At 44.1% G+C, this 27,830-nt stretch overlaps 1 protein-coding gene across 1 annotated transcript; it reads left to right on the forward strand.

Moving 5' to 3' along the window:
• The first annotated feature begins 5,238 nt into the window (after window positions 1-5,238).
• LOC125550561 (nuclear poly(A) polymerase 1-like) lies at window positions 5,239-11,107 on the forward strand. The gene is made up of 12 exons (XM_048713583.1): window positions 5,239-6,212; window positions 6,323-6,400; window positions 6,489-6,596; window positions 6,866-6,928; window positions 7,002-7,163; window positions 7,408-7,521; window positions 7,600-7,662; window positions 8,213-8,542; window positions 9,020-9,184; window positions 9,270-10,157; window positions 10,322-10,395; window positions 10,766-11,107. Exons 1-12 carry the CDS (start codon window positions 6,114-6,116, stop codon window positions 10,806-10,808), a joined length of 2,187 nt encoding a protein of 728 aa, XP_048569540.1. The 5' UTR covers window positions 5,239-6,113; the 3' UTR covers window positions 10,809-11,107.
• Window positions 11,108-27,830: the final 16,723 nt, after the last annotated feature.

The raw sequence follows: 27,830 nt of genomic DNA on the forward strand, positions 1-27,830 counted from the left end.
ATTCTTGCAATCTTGCCACTTCATTTTTTCCAGGATCTTACACATTTTTTGTGAGTCCGGGGAAATTATCCCCGTGCCCAAATTCCTTCTCCTACCTTTTCTTCCTCTTATTTCTTTCCTTGCTATTTGTTGTTTTTGGTAAATAAAGAGAAATGGAAAAAGTATGGAGAGAGAGAGAGCTTGCGCCGCCGGCCTCCTAGGCCTTACAACCTCCCGCGCCGGCCCACCTAAGGTCATCCAGTCCCGCAGGCCAGCCCAGCCTCTCTCCCTCGCTAACCCTAGTGCCAGGGGAGAGCCTCCTACTCGATCCCCATCTCCCTCCCGAGCGCCGTCATCTCTCCTCCTCGTGATGCACCTTTCATCCCGACCCCTTGCTCAGCTCCTCTCAATCCCCATGGCCTCTCCCTCATTCCCTCGCTCCCGCGGCTCCGCGCACCTCCAGCGCCCGACGCAGCACCGTTGGAGAAGCCGCCCTCGTCCGTCGCCCCGCCTCCAAGTCCGCCAATGCCAAGCGCCGCCCTGACCTTGCCGCGGCCACCTCTCCTCCCCCTGCTCCTCCACGCGATGCCGACCGGCGACCAAGACGGACGTGAACCGCACCGGAGCTCCTTCTCTACGCCCTCTCCTGGAGCCACCCACTGTTGTTGCTCTTCATCGAGGCGCAAGTCCCGCCGCGGCTGCTGCTCTGCTCCTGCCCCGCCAGCGACCACGAGCCCCTCCACTCCTTCTTCTAGCGGGGCCCCGTACCTCGACCCCACCACCACGTCCTCTCCAACCAGCGCCGGCCTCGACCTCCTCCCTCACGCGCTGTCAAGTCCCTGGAGCTGCTGCTGTTTTGCTTTGTTGCTGCATCTCCGTTCGTCCCCGCGTCGTCTGCCCAGTCGCTCGCTTCGCGCTCGAGCTCCTTGCTTCCTGCCGTTGAACATGACCATCTCCTCCCCGACGCCCCGGCTGCTGCTACAAGACCACTGAACAGGGAAGATCACCAAGTACCACGACACCGAAGACCCGAACCCGTTTTGTGTACTTTTGCTATCGGATGCGCCAAGTCCAGCCGGTCTGGGATCACCTCAAGTTCGACTACACGAAACTTCAAGTCCGAAGACTGCCGTGGCCGTGTATCTCGCTTGCTGTCACTTCGGTTCGTCTACACGACCTCTTCGCTGAACGACCGAGACGTCCCCGCACATGAGGACTTTGGTTTTGCAAGACCCGTACCTGGATCGTCAAGTAATGCTCCGGCCGTTCGGCAAGTTCGACCACTGCACGGATACGCCAAGTTCGCCTATGAAATGTGCACCCTACCGTCGACTCCATGGACGTCAAGATCCTCGCCGTGACCTCAAACATCTACGGAATGTGTACGACTACAAAATGTGTACCACTACCGGTGCCGAAGACCCGTGTAACGGAACCGTCAAGTTCGACAACCGTTGCGTGAACAACTACTTCCTCTACCATCGCCGAGTACCACTACTTCCCACGACGATCATGAACGACTACACCGCTTGGCCCGAACCGCTCCGAGAACACACGCTTCGAAGGTATAACCGCCGAGAACGACCGCCCGTGGACGAATGCTTGTGTTGTGTGAGATGCATGGTTGGTTGTTGTATTCGCCCGTGAACGTTAGTTGTTCCTCCTCGTCGCCATGCCGTCGACACGTGGGAACCCGGTAACCGGGATCACCCCACCATCTTTTGCACGCTCCCGCCACATTTTCTTTTGCACCGACGTCTCAATGAGTTGTTGGAACCGGAACATTGCCGTGGCACCGTTTCATTATCATCGCCATGGCACCCCTTTCATTTCCGCCACGATGACAAATACTTCATAATGCTCTTATCAATATTTTCATAAAACTTGCATATGTCATCCGCATCATGATAACAACATCAAGAAGTTTTAAATTGTTGTTTGCTTCATTTGCTAAATGCATATGGGGATTTACTGGATTTGTTGTTTGTTATATCTGGCCCCATTTAAATTGTTTAGATAGTATAGTTTTGTTATGCTTCACCTCTTGCCATCCTAACCAACATTTAATATTGTTGAGTACCTAAACGAGAGAGAACTAAATAAGTCATGTGGTGTTTTCTTCAATATGCAACTCCGTTGCATATTGAGCTCCACTTAATTTGTAGTGTTGTTTGTGCACCTTGCCATGCCATGCATCATTAAACCGGACATGCATCATACTTGGTTGTGCAGCATGCCATGTTTATGTGGTGGTTGTTTACTATGTTGTTTGCTTCTTTCTGGTGTTGCCTCTTCGGTTAGTTCTGATAATGTCGCGTTTGTGAGGATCCGTTCGACTACGTCCGTTTGTCTTCTTCATGGACTCGTTCTTCTTCCTTGTGGGATCTCAGGCAAGATGACCATACTCTCGAAATCACTTCTATCTTTGCTTGCTAGTTGCTCGCTCTTTTGCTATGCCGCGATACCTACCACTTGCTATATCATGCCTCCCATTTTGCCATGTCAAGCCTCTAACCCACCTTTCCCCGCAAAACGTTGTTTGGCTATGTTACCGCTTTGCTCAGCCCTCTTATAGCGTTGCTAGTTGTAGGTGAAGACGAAGTTTGTTCCTTGTTGGAACATGATTATTGTTGGGATATCTTGTTTACTTTAATGCATCTATATACTTGGTAAAGGGTGGAAGGCTTGGCCTTATGCCTGGTGTTTTGTTCCACTCTTGCCGCCCTAGTTTCCGTCATACCGGTGTTATGTTCCTTGATTTTGCGTTCCTTACGCGGTTGGGTTATAATGGGAACCCCTTGACAGTTCGCTTTGAATAAAACTCCTCCGGCAAGGTCCAAACTTGGTTTTACCATTTGCCACCTAAGCCTTTTTCCCTTGGGTTCTGCAGACTCAAGGGTCATCTTTATTTTAAACCCCCGGGCCAGTGCTCCTCTGAGTGTTGGTCCAAACTAGAGTCCTTTGCAGCGCCACCTCGGGGCAACTCGAGGTTTGGTTTTAGTTGTACGGAGCGCTCATCCGGTGTGCCCTGAGAACGAGATACGCGCGACTCCTATCGGGATTTGTCGGCACATCGGGCGGCTTTGCTGGTCTTGTTTAACCATTGTCGAAATGTCTTGTAACTGGGATTCCGAGTCTGATCAGGTCTTCCTGGGAGAAGGAATATCCTTCGTTGACCGTGAAAGCTTGTGATGGGCTAAGTTGGGACACCCCTACAGGGTTTTAAACTTTCGAAAGCCGTGCCCGCGGTTATGGACGGATGGGAATTTGTTAATGTCCGGTTGTAGAGAACTTGACACTTAACTTAATTAAAATGCATCAACCACGCGTGTAGCCGTGATGGTCTCTTTCTGGCGGAGTCCAGGAAGTGAACACGGTTCTTGTGTTATGCTTGAACGTAAGTAGTTTCAGGATCACTTCTTGATCACTTCTAGATTCACGACCGTGCTTTGCTTCTCTTCTCGCTCTCATTTGCGTAAGTTAGCCACCATATATGCTAGTGCTTGATGCAGCTCCACCTCGCTACCTTTTCCTACCCATAAGCTTAAATAGTCTTGATCGCGAGGGTGTGAGATTGCTGAGTCCCCGTGACTCACAGATTACTTCCAAAACCAGATGCAGGTGCCGATGATGCCAGTGCAGGTGACGCAACCCAGCTCAGATGGGAGCTCGATGAAGATCGTGTTCATTGTGTTGTTTCATTTCCAGTTGATCAGTAGTGGAGCCCAGTCGGGGCGATAGGGGATCTATTGCATTAGGGGTTGTCCTTTTCTTTTATTTGGTTCCGTAGTCGGATCTTGATTGTATTCTGGATGATGTAATGCTATATTCTTGTACTATGTGAAGTGGCGATTGTAAACCAACTCTTTATCCCTTTCTTATTCAGTACATGGGATGTGTAAAGATTACCCCTCTTGCGACATGCCTACTATGCGGTTATGCCTCTAAGTAGTGCTCCGACACGTGGGAGATATAGCCGCATTGTGGGTGTTACAGTGTCTGCCATGGACGACAATGTGCAAGGGCGAAGGGTACCTGGGTGGTGGCCTAACTAGGGTGGAAGGGAGTCGCATGCAAGTCGGCTGCCACTCGGTCGAGAAAAGGAGGTTTGATAAGGCTTGGACGGCAGAGCGGGTAGTACATCGGCGACGACGGTCTTGGACTACGCGGATACACAGCAAGGACAGAGGGACAAAGTGAGAAAAGCGGGGCTCTGGGTGGGGTTTTGTGTGGGCCGAGGGTGTCAGAGTCCAACGTGGCAGCTGACCGTATGCTCGGAAACCTTTTACATGTTTGCTTATGTTTGCAGAATTCGGATGTGCGAACCGGACCACGCAACGATGGACGACATTGGAGGGTTCAAAGTGTGTTAACCACACAATCCAGACGTTTACGAGCGGTTTGATTGAGGCCTATCTGACAGATCCCTTATAACCAACTTTACTAAAAAAATAGCTTTGGCTCCTTAAAAACCAACCAAACTCTCTCATATTTAATCAGACCAAGTTCGTTGGACCTAAATGAAGTTTCAAGCAAATGAACACACATACACCACTTTGTGGATAGGGTACATCCAAAGTGGGCTACTTTCGTAAAGACAATTTCAAACCTCTTAAGATAAGAATGAGCCCTACTTTCATAACACTCAAACGACCATTACGAAAGATGTGGAAATAGTTTTTGAAATTTTGCAAGCCCAATTTACTATTATTGGAAGGACCGGCTAGACTAGAAATGAGTGAGGAAAAGATTTAGTACAACTTTTATGATATTAATTTGTCGCAGTATGTATGTAAATTGTGAAGAAGAAATATACTGGAGGGCCGCTGTTGAAGACGTGGCGTCCTAAATTTTTTAGGTCTGCTGTTGGAGATGAATATTTTGGATATAATAATAATAATAATAATAATAATAAAATCACTGTTTGATACCCTAAAATATATCAGTTTGTCTAATTCACATCTAGATTTTTTTAAGGATGTCACATCTAAACTCCCATAAATAACACAACAACACGGAATAAAAAAACATAAAGCAAAAAAAAATAAACCACAAACATAGTGGACACAAGGTTAGATGTGACATAATTATGTCACATCTAGATGCGTTCTAGACAGACCCAAAACTTATTATTCCGACCTTTTTTCTGTACATGGACTGCTGTTCAAGATGCTCCGAAAGAAAAGAAAAGAAAAAAACTCGTCCAGTTCGAACCTTTTCCCACACCCCTTGTGTTCCGTCTACCGGCCACCCCCCCACCCCTGTCCTTTCCCGACTCCTCCCCCACCCCACTCCCCTCCTCTCCCCGCCTCTCCCCATTGGAGCAGAGCCTCAAGCCTAGCCCCTACCCCCTAGGCCCGTCGCCTCGAGCCATCTCCGGCGAGAATCGTCCGCATCTCGGGCGCCCGCCCCGTCCACCATCCTCCTCCGCGCCGTAGCTTCCCGGATTCCGCCTGCGCCGCCGTACCGGACCCGCAGCACCGCCGCCGCCGCCGCGCTCCCCCGGAGTCAATCCGCTCCCGAACACGCCCTCAGTTTGTTTTGTATTTTCGATTGATTGAAATCAATTATGCGCCCTCCATGCTAGAAACGGAGTCGGAATCCATCTCCCCGACGGTTTCGTCCCTCTCCGCCGCCCCGCCTATATTTATTGCCTCCCCCTTCTCCTGACCTGCGCAGCCTCCAATCCAATCTGACCGCTGTGCCCTAGACCTGCCGCCGCGCCGTAGCTCAGCGCCGCCGCCGACGCCTCACCCCCCAATTCCACGCGTCGCGGCCGTCGTCGTCTCTGTTCGGCCTCATCGTCGGTTAAACTCCACTGACCCTCCACCAGTTTCGGCCGGCACGCCGTCTAGATCCGCCGCTCAGGGGGGGTTTCCCAGGATTGAACCGTGGAGCCTGGCCCTCCAGCAGCCAGGCGCCGGTGAAGACAAGGAGTCGGTCTGCTTCTGCTGTCCTAGGGTAGTGCGACGTGTAGGCTCAGTTTGATTCTACTGCTGTAATATATTTTTGGTGTTGTATTGAACTCTACCTTGTAAAGCTGGTATCCCCAGCATTCCCCTTTGCTTTTATATAAAGCTTGTACAATCGACCTTTCATTGAAAAATAAAATAAATAATAATTTGGGAGCCTTGATGGCGAAGAGCAATCCTGGTTATCTTGGCGTCTCCGAGCCAATCTCATTAGGCGGGCCAACTGAGAAGGATGTCGTACAGACAGCCGAGGTCGAAAAGGTGTGTGTGTGTGTGTGTGTGTGATATGGGTGTCAGATAGCATTTTGGAATTTTCCGTTGCTCTCCTGTTTAATGTGTTCTGCTCATATGTTGTTATTGGTGTCGATCAGTTTCTTGCTGATGCGGGCTTGTATGAGAGTCAAGAGGAGGCTGTCTCGCGAGAAGAGGTCTTAGGCAAACTTGACCAGGTTTGAGCATACTCTGCCGATGTGCTTATATTTTGGATTATAATTTGGGTAAACCGGTTTCAAGATGACTCGTTGTTTATCCTGGCAGACTGTGAAAACTTGGATTAAGAAGGCCACTAGGGTGAGCGGTTATGGCGAGCAGTTTGTGCAAGAAGCAAATGCTAAGATCTTCACATTTGGTTCATACCGCCTTGGGGTACACCGTTGCGCCGTTTCTTGTCTAGTCCTATTTCTAAAGAAATACTTACTCGTTACTTGTTACAGTGTTCTCTTGCTTTTTGCCTATTTTGTATGTTTTTCCTATCAAATGATGCAAGAGTCATTACGCGTACATCTAGCAGAGTCTGGTGGTTTTAGTTAGGTTTACTGCTAGAGATATATACTGTCGCTGTTTTATGAGGTTTTCTATCTTTGTCACCTAAATTTACTGTTGTGATTCTACTTATTCTGTTGCTTATTGCACAGGTGCACGGTCCTGGCGCAGATATTGACACGCTATGTGTGGGTCCAAGACATGCAACTCGAAATGTAAGAGGATCTATTACTAAAATTCCAAAGGTATCAGTCTTATTGTGTCCAATGTGCATTTTATTTTTCGCAGGACTACTTCTTCAGGTGTCTTCACGATATGCTAGCCGAGATGCCAGAAGTTTCTGAATTACACCCAGTACCAGATGCTCATGTGCCTGTTTTGGGTTTCAAACTTTGTGGGGTGTCTATTGACCTTTTATATGCAAACCTTGCACATGTGGTTATTCCTGATGTAAGTTTTGTTTTACAGCTTTGTTATTTAAACAATATATCGGTACTGTATGCTATATTTATATTGTACTCATTGTAGTAAATGAGTAGGAAATGGAAGCATTTGCATCCTCAAAAAATGGAAGACCGTAAAATGGAGCTTAGCATTTTATTCCCTAGTTTTGTTTGGCTCGTGAATCATTTCATAACATGGTCTGATGATGTTTGATATGAATTCCTGATCATGTTACATGATTCCATTTCAGGATCTTGATCTTTCTCAGGACTCCATACTGCACAATGTTGATGAACAGGCTGTTCGTAGTTTAAATGGGTGTCGAGTTACTGATCAAATCTTACGATTGGTCCCGAACATTCCGGTATGTGTCGCCTGTTTCTCAAGTAAACATGTCAATATTATTCTATGGACTAAAACCTATTTGTTTTCTCAAATCCAGAGTTTTCGCACAACCTTAAGGTTCATGAGATACTGGGGGAAGCGCCGTGGGGTGTACTCAAACGTATGTTTCTTCTCGCTGCAAGAGTATGCTTTAAAGTATGAACGCACATGCATTTTTAGGGAAAGACCAGAAACTTTACACAAGGAGGCCAACAGAACAAGAGAATATCTCGCTTCATTCTAAAAGAAGACATTATGTTCCATTTGGTTTCAATCAAGAGTTGACACCAAATGTAACAATATGTTTGTCTGATTGTCTGCCATTTATCTGCCTTAATAGATCTACGGAAATAGCTTTCATATTGTTTAGGGGTCAACTATTCAAGTAGTACTGTGGTAGTATGGGACACAGAATACAAGTAAAGAAAACAAGAGAACCAAAAAAGTTAGCATTTTCTTAATCTGTTTACTGATATTTCTAAAATACTGTTGCACATAAAATATGGTTGGGTAAGTAAAACAAATTGCAGCATCTGGAGACACTTAGCACCCTGCTAACTATGTCCAGTGCATGATTGCATGTTTACATTACGGCGCATATGCATATCATTATATCAGTATCATGGTCTATGAATGTGAAATTGATACTCAAAATTTTCTTGCATGTCCAGGTTATGGGATTCTTGGGTGGCATAAATTGGGCAATTCTTGTTGCTCGTATATGTCAATTGTACCCAAATGCATCACCCAGCATGTTGATATCTCGTTTTTTCAGAGTCTACAGCCAGTGGAAGTGGCCCAACCCTGTTACACTTTGCCATATTGAGGAGGGTCCTCTTGGCCTCCCTGTTTGGGATCCAAGAAGAAACTTTAGAGACAGGGGCCATCAGATGCCTATAATTACACCCGCCTATCCTTGTATGAATTCTAGTTATAACGTATCTACTAGTACTAGGTATGTGATGGTCCAAGAATTCACACGAGGATACGAGATCTGCCAGGTGCTTATTATTTCAGAATAATTTGTTTATAATTTAACAGGAATTCAGTAATTAAATTCATAACATGCATTCAAATGGTGTGATGTTACTGATATCTACTGTCTAGTAGTAATATATTCATATTGATCTTAAAAGTGTGGATTTTATCCTCAGAAGACATTTATCTCAATGCATCTGTAATGCTAATGGAAGCGCCCCATTTCTGCTGTCTAAATAATAATTATTAATGCAGGATATGTATTTGTTATATTGGTATTTAGAGTTATGCAAATTCATTTTACTGTAGAGTTATCTTACTTTAATTATCTGATTAAAACATACTGTAATGTATGCATGTAATGCTTGCGTTTTTTATGTTAACTTATACAGTAGCAACTTTTTTGAATTTATGTTTAGAACTTCTATTTTGAGTTCACATGTATGGAACCTATTTATGTCTTGCATCAGACTTGATATCCCCTTGATGATTAACTGCAGGCAATAGATGAAAATAGAGCAACCTGGGATGATTTATTCGAGCCATATCCATTTTTTGAATTATATAAAAATTATTTGGAGGTTGGTATCACAGCAAGAAATGAAGATGACCTCAGGAATTGGAAAGGTTGGGTAGAGTCTCGCCTTCGGACGCTTGTATTAAAGGTGAATAACTGAAAAAAAAACTTTCATTCTTCTTAGTAATGTGTGCCGCCTGTGTTTTAATATGTGATTTTTGCTGCTGATGTAGTTTGAACGATATACTCATGAGATGCTCCTTGCACATCCGCATCCCAGAGATTTCTCAGATGGATCCAGGCCGTTGCATAGTTTTTACTTCATGGGTCTTTGGAGAAAACAAACCGCCCAACCTCAAGAAGCTGAGCAATTTGACATCAGAGGAATCGTAAATGAGTTTAAGAGCGCAGTTCTTGCTTATGCACATCGGAGAGAAGGAATGGATATTGAAGTGTCCCATGTAAAAAGAAAAGATATCCCTTTGTTTGTTTTTCCTGGTGGGGTGCGCCCTCCTCGGTCTTCCAGAACAGTAGCCAGGAGCAGTCGCACTGTTTCTAGGAATGCTGTTACAGCTGATGGTCAAGTTGGAAATCCATCGGGCGCTGAAAGTTGGAGTGATCCTCAATCTGCCCTAGATCATTCTGGTGGCTATCAAAGTACTTTGTTGGTCCCCAGTGTATCAAGTAAAGAAACCCAAAGTATTTTGAATGGGCATTCAAATCTTCACACAGAATCCCTTGAGCATGAACATCCAGGGCACTTTCTTGGAAGTACATCTGCTCCTGGGAACATTGCTGTGTTGGATGTAGTTACACAACCTAATAGTATGCCGTCTACTTCAAGCAATGGTGCTCCAACAAATGGGCTGGACATTTGTTTCAATAGTTTACATAGGGAAGCTGAGGGGATTCCTGCAAATAATCCTGTGAATTTCTCTCCGGCTGTGGTTGATGAGCTTGATGAGCTGGCATCATATCAAGCTAAGCCTGACAATAAGCATGTGCCTCCTGTTCATGAATCATCTTTGGAAAGATGTTCTGGAAGGACCGTGGGGCAAACATGTAATTTGAGTTCTCATGGTAATAATCATCTGAAGCGCAAGGCTGAGGAAGAGCTGGAGGTATTTTTTTTCCTTTTAACTTTTTTCATATGTATTTAGATTTATGCATACTCATTAGCTCTTAATGCTTTAGTTCTCTAAATGCATGGTGTGATTTAGCTTCTTCCACTATTATTTGCTTGTATTTTGATATTAATTGTGATTCTGTTTTTATTTTTAAAAAGCCACTTGAGCTTGCTGGCCCACCAGTTGCCGCCACTCGTGCATCAACATCAACCGTTCAAAGAAAGCCCCTCAGGTACTCTTGTGCTACCTACTACTAACTGCCTGTATTTGGAAATATATGACGTCCTAGAAAGCTGTAGTCAAACTTCTCTAGCTTTGACTTACAAATATATGATGTATTATAGATTGATCAAAGCAAAAGTAACATTTCATTGGAAGTATGGTTTGTCATGACAAGTACTATTCTAAATGTATTACTAACATATTCATTTGCAAAGTAATAATGGTCAAAAACCTATTTTATGTTGGGAGACTGCCAATGTGGTGTCTCCACTTGTCGGATGGATACTCACAGTATGTTGGCAGTTCATCTTGTTTGTTGGTTTTCCTGTTTGATGTGCGATGTTATGCTGATAATAACATTTCTTTTTAATCTGTTTAAGGCTTAGATTGTCAACTGTGCCGCAACCAAAACAAGCTGAATGAAGCTCCGGAATCCAACACCAGGCCAACGCGTCGTGAAGATACCGAGGATAGGACAATTCCAGCGAGAGCTTTCAATTTTTCATTTTATTATGTTCAAATGTAAACATCCACTGTAGGCCATTGTAAGCCAACTTTTCTGCCACGGAAAAAAGTACAAGAGAAAATGTTGTAATTTACGACCTTTTTAACCGTGGCACATGCTGTTTGCGATCTTGGAATCTTTTCATCTTTGCTTGGATTGTGTATTCACTGTAAAAGACATATGCTCTGCTAATATATAATTATTATTTGTCAATAAATGCCGGCCTTGTGCATAAATTGAACGAAGGAACTTGAGCGGCCTTTGGTGGTTAGCTGTGTGGTTATCAAGGTTTTAAATTGCATTTTTTTGTAGCTTAGCGATGAGGTCCGAGCTATAGCCATGTTAGCTATCACGGATACTATTTACAATTGCTTTTTTAAAGTAATAAAATGACAAGAAAAACTCACAATCAAGACAAAACTGAAACACAGATTTTTAGATTTCGAATAGCTGAGATAGCATAACTAGAATCCAAGAGGGAAAGAGCAAAAACGAGATTGAATCAAAGTGAATGGATGATTAATCCTGGTTTCTATTGATTCTCAAGTATATATACATCGGGAAGAGATGGGAATAAGAGATGCCTGTTCAGAGGCCGGCATCCCTCCACAACAAGTGAACTTAGACATCGGTACAAAATTTTATATCATAGGGCATCTTCAAAGCGGACTCTCAAATCACCTGCAAACGTCTGGACCGAGTTGTTTGGACGCTACAAATCATCCAACGTCATCCTGCATCGTTTCGCCGATGCTTTCACGTGCCTGTTTCCTGCAAACCAGGGGGGTTTGCTAGAGTCTAAACCTCTGCCACATAGGACTTCGACACCCTCGGCCCACCCAAAACCATACCCGGTGCCCCGCGTCTCCACCCCCTTGCTCTGCATCCACTTCCTCCCTACCCGACGACGTCACTATATCACCCTGGTCGTCCGTCAAGCCTTTGTCAGACCTGTGCAACCTGCGCTGCTCCACCCATTTGCCACATCGCTTTGCCTATGCCACCGTTCCACCTCTTGTTCGTCCGCCGCATAGGTACCATCTGCCCATGTGGATGCTGTCCATGAAGAAAATATGCCCTAGAGGCAATAATAAAGTTGTTATTTATATTTCCTTATATCATGATAAATGCTTATTATTCATGCTAGAATTGTATTAACTGGAAACTTAGTACATGTGTGAATACATAGACAAACAGTATCCCTAGTATGCCTCTACTTGACTAGCTCGTTAATCAAAGATGGTTAAGTTTCCTAGCCATAGAAATGTGTTGTCATTTGATGGACAAGACCCATCCGTTAGCTTAGCATAATGATCGTTTAGTTTTTCTGCTATTGCTTTCTTCATGACTTATACATGTTCCTCAGACTATGAGATTATGCAACTCCCGAATACCGAGGAACACCTTGTGTGCTATCAAACGTCACAACGTAACTGGGTGATTATAAAGATGCTCTACATGTGTCTCCGATGGTGTTTGTTGAGTTGGCATAGATCAAGATTAGGATTTGTCACTCCGTGTATCGGAGAGGTATCTCTGGGCCCTCTCGATAATGCACATCACTATGAGCCTTGCAAGCAATGTGTCTAATGAGTTAGCTGCGGGATGATGCATTACAGAACGAGTAAAGAGACTTGCCGGTGACGAGATTGAATTAGGTATGATGATAGCAACGATCGAATCTCTGGCAAGTAACATACCGATGACAAAGGGAACAACGTATGTTGTTATGCGGTTTGACCGATAAAGATCTTCGTAGAATATGTAGGAACCAATATGAGCACCCAGGTTCCGCTATTGGTTATTGACCGGAGATGTGTCTCGGTCATGTCTACATAGTTCTCGAACCCATAGGGTCCGCACGCTTAATGTTCGATGACGATTTGTATTATGAGTTATGTGATTTGATGACCGAAGATTGTTCGGAGTCTCGGATGAGATCACAGACATGACGAGGAGTCTTGAAATGGTCCAGACATAAAGATTCATATATTGGAAGGTTACATTCGGATACCGGAATGGTTCGAGTCGTTTCGGATGAGTTTCGGAGTACCGGGGGTTACCGGACCCCCCCCCCCCCAGAAGTTATTGGGCCTCATGGGCCTAGTGGTGGAAGAGAGGAGGCCGGCCAAGGAGTGGCGCGCGCCCCCCAAGCCCAATCCGAATTGGGTTAGGGTTGGGGGGGGTGGGGTGGCCCCCTTTCCTTCTCTCCTCCTTCTCCTTCCCTCCTCCTACTAGGAATAGGAAAGAGGAGGGGAATCCTACTTGGACTAGGGAGTCCTAGTAGGATTCCCCACACCTGGCGCGCCCCCTTAGGGCCGGCCACCTCTTCCCTCCCTTCCTTTATATACGTGGCCAGGGGGCACCCCATAGACACACAAGTTGATCTTTTAGCCGTGTGCGGTGCCCCCCTCCACAGTTACACAACTCGGTCATATCGTTGTAGTGCTTAGGCGAAGCCCTGCATCGGTAACTTCATCATCACCGTCACCACGCCGTCGTGCTGATGGAACTCTCCCTCGGTCTCAGCTGGTTCAAGAGTACGAGGGACGTCACCGAGCTGAACGTGTGCTGATCGCAAAGGTGCCGTGCGTTGACGAAATCATTGTGGTTTTGATGCGTAGGTAAGAACGGTTCTTGCTAGAGGCCCGTAGCAGCCACGTAGAACTTGCAACAACAAAGTAGAGGACATCTAACTTGTTTTTGCAGGACATTTTGTGATGTGATATGGTCAAGACGTGATGATATAAATTGTTGTATGAGATGATCATGTTTTGTAAAAGTTATCGGCAACTGGCAGGAGCCATATGGTTGTCGCTTTATTGTATGAAATGCAATCGCCATGTAATTGCTTTACTTTATCACTAAGCGGTAGCGATAGTCGTAGAAGCAATAGTTGGCGAGAAGACAACGATGCTACGATGGAGATCAAGGAGTCAAGCCGGCGACGATGGTGATCATGATGGTGCTTTGGAGATGGAGATCAAAGGCACAATATGATGATGACCATATCATATCACTTATTTTGATTGCATGTGATGTTTATCCTTTATGCATCTTATTTTGCTTAGTACGACGGTAGCATTATAAGATGATCTCTTACTCAATTTCAAGGTACAAGTGTTCTCCCTGAGTATGCACCATTGCTACAGTTTGTCGTGCCGAGACACCATGTGATGATCGGGTGTGATAAGCTCTACGTTCACATACAACGGGTGCAAGCCAGTTTTGCACAAGCAGAATACTCAGGTTAAACTTGATGATCCTAGCATATGCAGATATGGCCTCAGAACACTGAGACCGAAAGGTCGAGCATGAATCATATAGTAGATATGATCAACATAGTGATGTTCACCATTGAAAACTTCTCCATCTCACGTGATGACCGGACATGGTTTAGTTGATATGGATCACGTGATCATTTATATGACTAGAGGGATGTCTATCTAAGTGGGAGTTCTTAAGTAATATGATTAATTGAACTTTAATTTATCATGAACTTAGTACCTGATAGTATTTTGCATGTCTATGTTGTTGTAGATAAATGGCCCGTGCTACTGTTCCTTTGCATTTTAACGCGTTCCTAGAGAAAGCTAAGTTGAAAGATGATGGTAGAAACTACACGGACTGGGTCCGTAACTTGAGGATTATCCTCATTGCTGCACAGATGAATTACGTTCTGGAAGCACCGCTAGGTGCAAAGCCTGCTGCAGGAGCATCTCCAGATGTTATGAACGTCTGGCAGAGCAAAGTTGATGACTACTTGATAGTTCAGTGTGCCATGCTTTATGGCTTAGAATCGGGACTTCAACGACGTTTTGAACGTCATGGAGCATATGAGATGTTCCAGGAGTTGAAGTTAATATTTCAAGCAAATGCCCGGATTGAGAGATATGAAGTCTCCAATAAGTTCTATAGCTGCAAGATGGAGGAGAATAGTTCTGTCAGTGAACATATACTCAGAATGTCTGGGTACCACAACCACTTGACTCAACTGGGAGTTAATCTTCCTGATGATAGTGTCATTGACAGAGTTCTTCAATCACTACCACCAAGTTACAAAAGCTTCGTGATGAACTATAATGTGCAAGGTATGGATAAGACAATTCCCGAGCTCATCACAATGCTAAAAGCTGCGGAGGTAGAAATCAAGAAGGAGCATCAAGTGTTGATGGTCAACAAGACCACTAGTTTCAAGAAGAAGGGCAAAGGGAAGAAGGGGACACTACTAGAGAAAACCTTATACACAGAATCTTAGCAGCAGCGCGACACAAAAAGAAGCGCTACTGCTAATTAGCAGTAGCGCGGGTTTTTACCCCTCGCTACTACTAAGTTGCTAGTAGTAGCGCGGGTTTTTAACCCTCGCTACTACTAAGCGGTCTCTACCGTGCTCCCCGACACATGCCATAGTAGTAGCGAGGGGTATAAACCCGCGCTACTACTAAGTTGATAGTAGTAGCGCGGTTTTATACCCCTCGCTACTGCTAAGTACGAGGTAGGTGAAGTCGCCATATCCTTGGCCGAATCCCCATCTCCTCACCCAAATCCCTCCTCTCTTCCACCATTCTCTCCTCTCACTTTCCATACGCTCTCACATGGACCTCTTGCCCATGCGCCCATCCATCTCCGTGGCACTGAAAGAGGCCACCACCTTGCGCCACCAGTGTTTAGGAGCTCGTCGGTCTTCCACCGACGTCTAGGAGGCCGCCGCCCCGCGCCACCACACTGGAGCACCTCACCACCGGTGACTAGCTCCGCTGCTCCCTACATCACCTTCCTTTCTCTCTTGGTTTTCCTTTCCTCTCTCTTCCTCTGGTTTGACTCACCCTCCCATGTCCATGCCCATGCAGGTCGTCGCCATGGACGACCCGGAGCTATCTGGCATGGTCAGCAAGAGGAGCCCCACGCCGCTGCCTGGCTCTGCCATAGACACGGGCCCTCTCCAACAGCCACTGCTGGATCTGGTCTTCCGCTGTCCATTCATGCCTCCTGCGATGCCAATCATCGCTAGATCGAACCACTGCTACCATTGACAACATGCACGGGATCAAGATTTTTTTGTTTTGTTTTTGAAAGTAATAGCAGTAGCGCGGGATATTAGACCCGCTACAGCTAATTAGCAGTAGCGTTGTTTGCAACGCATGCTACAGCTAACCATGCGCTACTGCTACAAGTTAGCGTGGCGCCGTATCAGTAGCGCGGGAACCCACGCTACTGATACACCCAAAACCCGCGCTGTTGCTAGGCTTTTCCCTAGTAGTGGGAACTTCAAGAAGAACGACAAGCAAGTTGCTGCTCAAGTGAAGAAACCCAAGTTTGGACCTAAGCCTGAGACTGAGTGCTTCTACTGCAAAGGGACTGGTCACTGGAAGCGGAACTGTCCCAATTATTTGGCGGATAAGAAGGATGGCAATGTTAAAGGTATATTTGATATGCATGTTATTGATGTGTACTTCACTAATGCTCGCAGTAGCGTCTGGGTATTTGATACTGGTTCTGTTGCTCACATTTGCAACTGGAAACACGGGCTACGGATTAAGCTAAGATTGGCTAAGGACGAGATGACGATGCGCGTGGGAAATGGTTCCAAAGTCGATGTGATCGCAGTCGGCACACTACCTCTACATCTACCTTCGGGATTAGTTTTAGACCTGAATAATTGTTATTTGGTGCCAGCGTTAAGCATGAACATTATATCTGGATCTTGTTTTGATGCGAGACAGTTATTCATTTAAATAAGAGAATAATGGTTGTTCTATTTATATGAGTAATATCTTTTATGGTCATGCACCCTTGATGAGTGGTCTATTTTTATTGAATCTCGATAGTAGTGATACACATATTCATAGTATTGAAGCCAAAAGATATAAGTTTAATAATGATAGTGCAACTTATTTGTGGCACTACTGTTTAGGTCATATTGGTGTAAAGCGCATGAAGAAACTCCATGCTGATGGGCTTTTGGAACCACTTGATTAGGAATCACTTGATGCTTGCGAACCATGCCTCATGGGCAAGATAACTAAGACTCCGTTCTCCGGAACAATGGAGCGAGCAACAGACTTATTGGAAATAATACATACCGACGTATGCAGTCCGATGAGTGTTGATGCTCGCGGCAGGTGTCGTCACTTTTTGACCTTCACCGATGATTTGAGCAGATATGGGTATATCGACTTGATGAAACATAAGTCCGAAACATTTGAAAAGTTCAAAGAATTTCAGAGTGAAGTGCAAAATCACCGTAACAAGAAAATTAAGTTTCTATGGTCTGATCGTGGAGGTGAATATTTGAGTTACGAATTTGGTCTTCATTTGAAACAATGTGGAATAGTTTCACAGCTTACGCCACCTAGAACACCACGGCGTAATGGTGTGTCCGAATGTCGTAATCGTACTTTATTAGATATGGTGCGATCTATGATGTCTCATACTGATTTACCGCTATCGTTTTGGGGTTATGCTTTAGAGATGGCTGCATTCACGTTAAATAAGGCACCATCGAAATCCGTTGAGACGACACCATATGAATTGTGGTTTGGCAAGAAACCCAAGTTGTCGTTTCTTAAAGTTTGGGGCTGCGATGCTTATGTGAAAAATCTTCAACCTGATAAGCTCGAACCCAAATCGGAGAAATGTGTCTTCATAGGATATCCAAAGGAGACTGTTGGGTACACCTTCTATCATAGATTCAAAGGCAAGATATTCATTGCAAAGAATGGATCCTTTCTAGAGAAGGAGTTTCTCTCGAAAGAAGTGAGTGGGAGGAAAGTAGAACTTGATGAGGTAATTGTACCTTCTCCCTTATTGGAAAGTATATCATCACATAAATCAGTTCCACTGATTCCTACACCAATTAGTGAGGAAGCTAATGATGATGACCATGAAACTTCTAATCAAGTTACTACCAGACCTCGTAGGTCAACCAGAGCAAGATCCGCACCAGAGTGGTATGGTAATCCAGTTTTGGAGGTCATGTTACTTGACCATGATGAACCTACGAACTATGAGGAAGCGATGATGAGCCCAGATTCCGCAAAATGGCTTGAGGCCATGAAATTTGAGATGGGATCCATGTATGAGAACAAAGTGTGAACTTTGGTTGACTTGCTCGATGATTGGCAAGCAATAGAGAATAAATGGATCTTCAAGAAGAAGACTGACGCTGGCGGTAATATTACTGTCTAAAAAGCTTGACTTGTTGCGAAAGGTTTTCGGCAAGTTCAAGGAGTTGACTACGATGATACCTTCTCACCTGTAGCGATGCTTAAGTCTGTCTGAATCATGTTAGCAATTGCCGCATTTTATGATTGTGAAATTTGGCAAATGGATGTCAAAACTGCATTCCTTAATGGATATCTCAAAGAAGATTTGTATATGATGCAACTAGAAGGTTTTGTCGATACAAAAGGTGCTAACAAAGTGTGCAAGCTCCAACAATCCATTTATGGACTGGTGCAAGCCTCTCAGAGTTGGAATATACGCTTTGATAGTGTGATCAAAGCATATGGTTTTATACAGACTTTTGGAGAAGCCTGTATTTACAAGAAAGTGAGTGGGAGCTCCGTAGCATTTCTGATATTATATGTGGATGACATATTGTTGCTCGGAAATGATACTGAATTTCTGAATAGCACAAAAGGATACTTGAATAAGAATTTTTCAATGAAAGACCTCGGTGAAGATGCTTATATATTGGGCATCAAGATTTATAGAGATAGATCGAGACGCTTAATTGGACTTTCACAAAGCACATACCTTGATAAAGTTTTGAAGAAGTTCAAAATGGATCGGTCAAATAAAGGGTTCTCTCCTGTGTTACAAGGTGTGAAGTTGAGTCAGACTCAATGCCCGACCACTACAGAAGATATAGAGAAAATGAAAGTCATTCCCTATGCCTCAGCCATAGGTTCTATCATGTATGCAATGTTGTGTACCAGACCTGATGTGTGCCTTGCTATTAGTTTAGCGGGGAGGTACCAAAGTAATCCAGGAGTGGGTCACTAGACAACGGTCAAGAACATCCTAAAATACCTGAAAAGGACTAAGGATATGTTTCACGTTTATGGAGGTGACAAAGAGCTCGTCGTAAATGGTTACGTCGATGCAAGCTTTGACACTGATCCGAATGACTCTAAGTCACAAATCGGATACGTATTTTTATTGAATGGTGGAGCTATCAGTTGGTGCAGTTCTAAGCAGAGTGTCTTGGCGGGATCTACGTGTGAAGCAGAGTACATAGCTATTTCGAAAGCAGCAAATGAAGGAGTCTGGATGAAGGAGTTCATATCCGATCTAGGTGTAATACCTAGTGCATCGGGTCCAATGAAAATCTTTTGTGACAATACTGGTGCAATTGCCTTGGCAAAGGAATCCAGATTTCACAAGAGAACCAAGCACATCAAGAGATGCTTCAATTCCATCCGCGATCAAGTCAAGGAGGTATACATAGAGATTTGCAAGATACATACAGATCTGAATGTTGCAGACCCGTTGACTAAGCCTCTCTCACGAGCAAAACATGATCAACACCAAGACTCCATGGGTGTTAGAATCATTACTATGTAATCTGGATTATTGACTCTAGTGCAAGTGGGAGACTTAAGGAAATATGCCCTAGAGGCAATAATAGAGTTGTTATTTATATTTCCTTATATCATGATAAATGTTTATTATCCATGCTAGAATTGTATTAACCGGAAACTTAGTACATGTGTGAATACATAGACAAACAGAGTGTCCCTAGTATGCCTCTACTTGACTAGCTCGGTAATCAAAGATGGTTAAGTTTCCTAGCCATAGACATGTGTTGTCCTTTGATGAACGGGATCACATCATTAGAAAATGATGTGATGGACAAGACCCATCCGTTAGCTTAGCATAATGATCGTTTAGTTTTTCTACTATTGCTTTCTTCATGACTTATACATGTTCCTCAGACTATGAGATTATGCAACTCCCGGATACCGGAGGAACACCTTGTGTGCTATCAAACGTCACAACGTAACTGGGTGATTATAAAGATGCTCTACAGGTGTCTCCGATGGTGTTTGTTGAGTTGGCATAGATCAAGATTAGGATTTGTCACTCCGTGTATCGGAGAGGTATCTCTGGGCCCTCTCGGTAATGCACATCACTATGAGCCTTGCAAGCAATGTGTCTAATGAGTTAGCCACAGGATGACGCATTATGGAACGAGTAAAGAGACTTGCCGGTGACGAGATTGAACTAGGTATGATGATACCTGAAGGAAATATGCCCTAGAGGCAATAATAATGTTATTATTTTATTTCCTTATATCATGATAATTGTTTATTATTCATGCTAGAATTGTATTATCCGGAAACATAATACTTGTGTGAATACATAGACAAACCAAACGTCACTAGTATGCCTCTACTTGACTAGCTCGTTAATCAAAGATGGTTATGTTTCCTAACCATAGATATGTGTTTTGATTAATGGGATCACGTCATTAGGAGAATGATGTGATTGACATGACCCATTCCATTAGCTTAGCACCCGATCGTTTAGTATGTTGCTATTGCTTTCTTCATGACTTATACATATTCCTATGAATATGAGATTATGCAACTCCCGTTTGCCGGAGGAACACTTTGTGTGCTACCAAACGTCACAACGTAACTGGGTGATTATAAAGGAGCTCTACAAGTGTCTCCAAAGGTACATGTTGGGTTGGCGTATTTCGAGATTAGGATTTGTCACTCCGATTGTCGGAGAGGTATCTCTGGGCCCTCTCGGTAATGCACATCACATAAGCCTTGCAAGCATTACAACTAATGAGTTAGTTGCAAGATGATGTATTACAAAACGAGTAAAGAGACTTGCCGGTAACGAGATTGAACTAGGTATTGAGATACCGACGATCGAATCTCGGGCAAGTAACATACCGATGACAAAGGGAACAACGTATGTTGTTATGCGGTCTGACCGATAAAGATCTTCGTAGAATATGTGGGAGCCAATATGAGCATCTAGGTTCCGCTATTGGTTATTGACCGGAGACGTGTCTCGGTCATGTCTACATTGTTCTAGAACCCGTAGGGTCCGCACGCTTAAGGTTTTGATGACAGTTATATTATGAGTTTATGCATTTTGATGTACCGAAGTTTGTTCGGAGTCCCGGATGTGATCACGGACATGACGAGGAGTCTCGAAATGGTCGAGACATAAAGATTGATATATTGGAAGCCTATATTTGGATATCGGAAGTGTTCCGGGTGAAATCGGGATTTTACCGGAGTACCAGGAGGTTACCGGAACCCCCCGGGAGGTATATGGGCCTTAGTGGGCTTTAGTGGAAGAGAGGAGAGGTGGCCAGGGTTGGGCCGCGTGCCCCTCCCCCCTTAGTCCGAATAGGACAAGGAGAGGGGGGCGGCGCCCCCCCTTCCTTCTCTCTCTCTCCTCTTTCCCCCTCCCGAATCCTATTCCAACTAGGAAAGGGGGGAATCCTACTCCCGGTGGGAGTAGGACTCCTCCTGGCGCGCCCTCCTCCTGGCTGGCCGCACCTCCCCTGCTCCTTTATATACGGGGGCAGGGGGCACCCCTAGACACACAAGTTGATCCACGTGATCATATTCTTAGCCGTGTGCGGTGCCCCCTTCCACCATAATCCTCGATAATATTGTAGCGGTGCTTAGGCGAAGCCCTGCGACGGTAGTACATCAAGATCGTCACCACACCGTCGTGCCGACGGAACTCTTCCCCGACACTTTGCTGGATCAGAGTCCGGGGATCGTCATCGAGCTGAACGTGTGCTAGAACTCGGAGGTGCCGTAGTTTCGGTGCTTGATCGGTCGGGCCGTGAAGACGTACGACTACATCAACCGCGTTGTGCTAACGCTTCCGCTGTCGGTCTACAAGGGTATGTAGATCACACTCTCCCCTCTCGTTGCTATGCATCACCATGATCTTGCGTGTGCGTAGGAATTTTTTTGAAATTACTACGTTCCCCATCAGTGGTATCAGAGCCTAGGTTTTATGTGTTGATGTTATATGCACGAGTAGAACACAAGTGAGTTGTGGGCGATATAAGTCATACTGCTTACCAGCATGTCATACTTTGGTTCGGCGGTATTGTTGGACGAAGCGGCCCGGACCGACATTACGCGTACGCTTACGCGAGACCGGTTCTCCCAACGTGCTTTGCACAAAGGTGTCTAGCGGGTGACAGTTTCTCCAACTTTAGTTGAACCGAGTGTGGCTATGCCCGGTCCTTGCGAAGGTTAAAACAACACCAACTTGACAAACTATCGTTGTGGTTTTGATGCGTAGGTAAGATTGGTTCTTGCTTAAGCCCGTAGCAGCCACGTAAAACTTGCAACAACAAAGTAGAGGACGTCTAACTTGTTTTTGCAGGGCATGTTGTGATGTGATATGGTCAAGACATGATGCTAAATTTTATTGTATGAGATGATCATGTTTTGTAACCGAGTTATCGGCAACTGGCAGGAGCCATATGGTTGTCGCTTTATTGTATGCAATGCAATCGCGCTGTAATGCTTTACTTTATCACTAAGCGGTAGCGATAGTCGTGGAAGCATAAGATTGGCGAGACGACAACGATGCTACGATGGAGATCAAGGTGTCGCGCCGGTGACGATGGTGATCACGACGGTGGTTCGAAGATGGAGATCACAAGCACAAGATGATGATGGCCATATCATATCACTTATATTGATTGCATGTGGTGTTTATCTTTTATGCATCTTATCTTGCTTTGATTAACGGTAGCATTATAAGATGATCTCTCACTAATTATCAAGAAGTGTTCTCCTTGAGTATGCACCGTTGCGAAAGTTCTTCGTGCTGAGACACCACGTGATGATCGGGTGTGATAGGCTCTATGTTCAAATACAACGGGTGCAAAACAGTTGCACACGCGGAATACTCAGGTTATACTTGACGAGCCAAGCATATACAGATATGGCCTCGGAACACGGAGACCGAAAGGTCAAGCGTGAATCATATAGTAGATATGATCAACATAGTGATGTTCACCAATGAAACTACTCCATCTCACGTGATGATCGGACATGGTTTAGTTGATTTGGATCACGTAATCAGTTAGAGGATTAGAGGGATGTCTATCTAAGTGGGAGTTCTTTAAGTAATATGATTAATTGAACCTAAATTTATCATGAAACTTAGTACCTGATAGTATCTTGCTTGTTTATGTTTGATTGTAGATAGATGGCCCGTGTCGTTGTTCCGTTGAATTTTAATGCGTTCCTTGAGAAAGCAAAGTTGAAAGATGATGGTAGCAATTACACGGACTGGGTCCGTAACTTGAGGATTATCCTCATTGCTGCACAGAAGAATTACGTCCTGGAAGCACTGCTGGGTACCAGGCCTGCTGCTGGAGCAACACCAGATGTTATGAACGTCTGGCAGAGCAAAGCTGATGACTACTCGATAGTTCAGTGTGCCATGCTTTACGGCTTAGAATCGGGACTTCAACGGCGTTTTGAACGTCATGGAGCATATGAGATGTTCCAGGAGTTGAAGTTAATATTTCAAGCAAATGCCCAGATTGAGAGATATGAAGTCTCCAATAAGTTCTATAGCTGCAAGATGGAGGAGAACAGTTCTGTCAGTGAGCATATACTCAAAATGTCTGGGTATAATAATCACTTGATTCAATTGGGAGTTAATCTTCCAGATGATTGCGTCATTGACAGAATTCTCCAATCACTGCCACCAAGCTACAAGAGCTCCGTGATGAACTATAATATGCAAGGGATGAATAAGACTATTCCCGAGCTCTTCGCAATGCTGAAAGCTGCGGAAGTAGAAATCAAGAAGGAGCATCAAGTGTTGATGGTCAACAAGACCACTAGTTTCAAGAAAAAGGGCAAAGGGAAGAAAAAGGGGAACTTCAAAAAGAACAACAAGCAAGTTGCTACTCAAGAGAAGAAACCCAAACCTGGACCTAAGCCTGAAACTGAGTGCTTCTACTACAAGCAGACTGGTCACTGGAAGCGGAACTGCCCCAAGTATTTGGCGGATAAGAAGGATGGCAAGGTGAACAAAGGTATATGTGATATACATGTTATTGATGTGTACCTTACTAATGCTCGCAGTAGCACCTGGGTATTTGATACTGGTTCTGTTGCTAATATTTGCAACTCGAAACAGGGACTACGGATTAAGCGAAGATTGGCTAAGGACGAGGTGACGATGCGCGTGGGAAATGGTTCCAAAGTCGATGTGATCGCAGTCGGCACGCTACCTCTACATCTACCTTCGGGATTAGTATTAGACCTAAATAATTGTTATTTGGTGCCAGCGTTAAGCATGAACATTATATCTGGATCTTGTTTGATGCGAGACAGTTATTCATTTAAATCAGAGAATAATGGTTGTTCTATTTACATGAGTAATATCTTTTATGGTCATGCACCCTTAAAGAGTGGTCTATTCTTATTAAATCTCGATAGTAGTGACACACATATTCATAGTGTTGAAACCAAAAGATGCAGAGTTGATAATGATAGTGCAACTTATTTGTGGCACTGCCGTTTGGGTCATATCGGTATAAAGCGCATGAAGAAACTCCACACTGATGGGCTTTTGGAACCACTTGATTATGAATCACTTGGTACTTGTGAACCGTGCCTTATGGGTAAGATGACAAAAACACCGTTCTCCGGTACTATGGAGAGAGCAACAGATTTATTGGAAATCATACATACAGATGTATGTGGTCCGATGAATGTTGAGGCTCGTGGCGGATATCGTTATTTTCTCACCTTCACAGATGACTTAAGCAGATATGGGTATATCTACTTAATGAAACATAAGTCTGAAACATTTGAAAAGTTCAAAGAATTTCAGAGTGAAGTTGAAAATCATCGTAACAAGAAAATAAAATTCCTACGATCTGATCGTGGAGGAGAATATTTGAGTTACGAGTTTGGTGTACATTTAAAACAATGTGGAATAGTTTCGCAACTCACGCCACTCGGAACACCACAGCGTAATGGTGTGTCCAAACGTCGTAATCGTACTTTACTAGATATGGTGCGATCTATGATGTCTCTTACTGATTTACCGCTATCGTTTTGGGGATATGCTCTAGAGACGGCCGCATTCACGTTAAATAGGGCACCATCAAAATCCGTTGAGACGATGCCATATGAACTGTGGTTTGGCAAGAAACCAAAGTTGTCGTTTCTGAAAGTTTGGGGCTGCGATGCTTATGTGAAAAAACTTCAACCTGATAAGCTCGAACCCAAATCGGAGAAATGTGTCTTCATAGGATATCCAAAGGAAACTATTGGATACACCTTCTATCACAGATCCGAAGGCAAGACTTTTGTTGCTAAATTCGGAAACTTTCTAGAGAAGGAGTTTCTCTCGAAAGAAGTGAGTGGGAGGAAAGTAGAACTTGACGAGGTAACTGTACCTGCTCCCTTATTGGAAAGTAGTACATCACAGAAACCAGTTTCTGTGACACCTACACCAATTAGTGAGGAAGCTAATGATAATGATCATGAAACTTCAGAACAAGATACTAATGAACCTCGTAGATCAACCAGAGTAAGATCCGCGCCAGAGTGGTATGGTAATCCTGTTCTGGAAGTCATGCTACTAGATCATGATGAACCTATGATCTATGAAGAAGCGATGGTGAGCCCAGATTCCGCAAAATGGCTTGAAGCCATGAAATCTGAGATGGGATCCATGTATGAGAACAAAGTATGGACTTTGGTTGACTTGCCTAATGATCGGCAAGCAATTGAGAATAAATGGATCTTCAAGAAGAAGACTGACGCTGACGGTAATATTACTGTCCACAAAGCTCGACTTGTCGCAAAAGGTTTTTGGCAAGTTCAAGGGATTGACTACGATGAGACCTTCTCACCCGTAGTGATGCTTAAGTCTGTCCGAATCATGTTAGCAATTGCCGCATTTTATGATTATGAAATTTGGCAAATGGATGTCAAAACTGCATTCCTAAATGGATTTCTGCAAGAAGAGTTGTATATGATGCAGCCGGAAGGTTTTGTCGATCCAAAGGAAGCTAACAAAGTGTGCAAGCTCCAGCGATCCATTTATGGAATGGTGCAAGCCTCTTGGAGTTGGAATAAACGCTTTGATAATGTGATCAAAGCATTTGGTTTTGTACAGACTCTTGGAGAAGCCTATATTTACAAGAAAGTGAGTGGGAGCTCTATAGCATTTCTGATATTATATGTAGATGACATATTGCTAATCGAAAATGATATAGAATTTCTGGATAGCATAAAAGGATACTTGAATAAGAGTTTTGCAATGAAAGACCTCGGTGAAGCTGCTTACATATTGGGCATTAAGATCTATAGAGATATCAAGATGCTTAATTGGACTTTCACAAAGCACATACCTTGACAAAGTTTTGAAGAAGTTCAAAATGGATCAAGCAAAGAAAGGATTCTTGCCTGTGTTACAAGGTGTGAAATTGAGTAAGACTCAATCCCCAACCAATGCAGAAGATAGAGAGAAAATGAAAGATGTTCCCTATGCTTCAGCCATAGGCTCTATCGTGTATGCAATGCTGTGTACCAGACCTAATGTGTGTCTTTCTATAAGTCTAGCAGGGAGGTACCAAAGTAATCCAGGAGTGGATCACTGGACAGCGGTCAAGAACATCCTGAAATACCTGAAAAGGACTAAGGATATGTTTCTCATATATGGAGGTGACAAAGAGCTCATCGTAAATGGTTACGTTGATGCAAGCTTTGACACTGATCCGGACGATTCTAAATCGCAAACCGGATACGTGTTTACATTAAACGGTGGAGCTGTCAGTTGGTGCAGTTCTAAACAAAGTGTTGTGGCGGGATCTACATGTGAAGCGGAGTACATAGCTGCTTCGGAAGCAGCAAATGAAGGAGTCTGGATGAAGGAGTTCATATCCGATCTAGTTGTCATACCTAGTGCATCGGGTCCAATGAAAATCTTTTGTGACAATACTGGTGCAATTGCCTTGGCAAAGGAATCCAGATTTCACAAGAGAACCAAGCACATCAAGAGACGCTTCAATTCCATCCGGGATCTAGTCCAGGTGGGAGACATAGAGATTTGCAAGATACATACAGATCTGAATATAGCAGACCCGTTGACTAAGCCTCTTCCACGAGCAAAACATGATCAACACCAAAGCTCCATGGGTGTTAGAATCATTACTGTGTAATCTAGATTATTGACTCTAGTGCAAGTGGGAGACTAAAGGAAATATGCCCTAGAGGCAATAATAATGTTATTATTTTATTTCCTTATATCATGATAAATGTTTATTATTCATGCTAGAATTGTATTATCCGGAAACATAATACTTGTGTGAATACATAGACAAACCAAACATCACTAGTATGCCTCTACTTGACTAGCTCGTTAATCGAAGATGGTTATGTTTCCTAACCATAGACATGTGTTTTGATTAATGGGATCACATCATTAGGGGAATGATGTGATTGACATGACCCATTCCATTAGCTTATCACCCGATCATTTAGTATGTTGCTATTGCTTTCTTCATGACTTATACATGTTCCTATGAATATGAGATTATGCAACTCCCGTTTGCCAAAGGAACACTTTGTGTGCTACCAAACGTCACAACGTAACTGGGTGATTATAAAGGAGCTCCACAGGTGTCTCCAAAGGTAAATGTTGGGTTGGCATATTTCGAGATTAGGATTTGTCACTCCGATTGTCGGAGAGGTATCTCTGGGCCCTCTCGTGCACATCACATAAGCCTTGCAAGCATTACAACTAATGAGTTAGTTGCAAGATGATGTATTACGAAACGAGTAAAGAGACTTGCCGGTAACGAGATTGAACTAGGTATTGAGATACCGACGATCGAATCTCGGGCAAGTAACATACCGATGACAAAGGGAACAACGTATGTTGTTATGCGGTCTGACCGATAA

This window comes from Triticum urartu, chromosome 4 (genome assembly GCF_003073215.2).
Source record: "Triticum urartu cultivar G1812 chromosome 4, Tu2.1, whole genome shotgun sequence".
NCBI lineage: Eukaryota > Viridiplantae > Streptophyta > Magnoliopsida > Poales > Poaceae > Triticum > Triticum urartu.

Bases quoted from the DNA above. Each gene is read 5' to 3' on its own strand.
- LOC125550561 (XM_048713583.1), top strand. From the start codon at position 6,114: ATGGCGAAGAGCAATCCTGGTTATCTTGGCGTCTCCGAGCCAATCTCA. The intron at 7,522-7,599 runs GTATGTGTCGCC...TCTCAAATCCAG, and splicing joins GATTGGTCCCGAACATTCCG to AGTTTTCGCACAACCTTAAG. The intron at 9,185-9,269 runs GTGAATAACTGA...CTGCTGATGTAG, and splicing joins TTCGGACGCTTGTATTAAAG to TTTGAACGATATACTCATGA.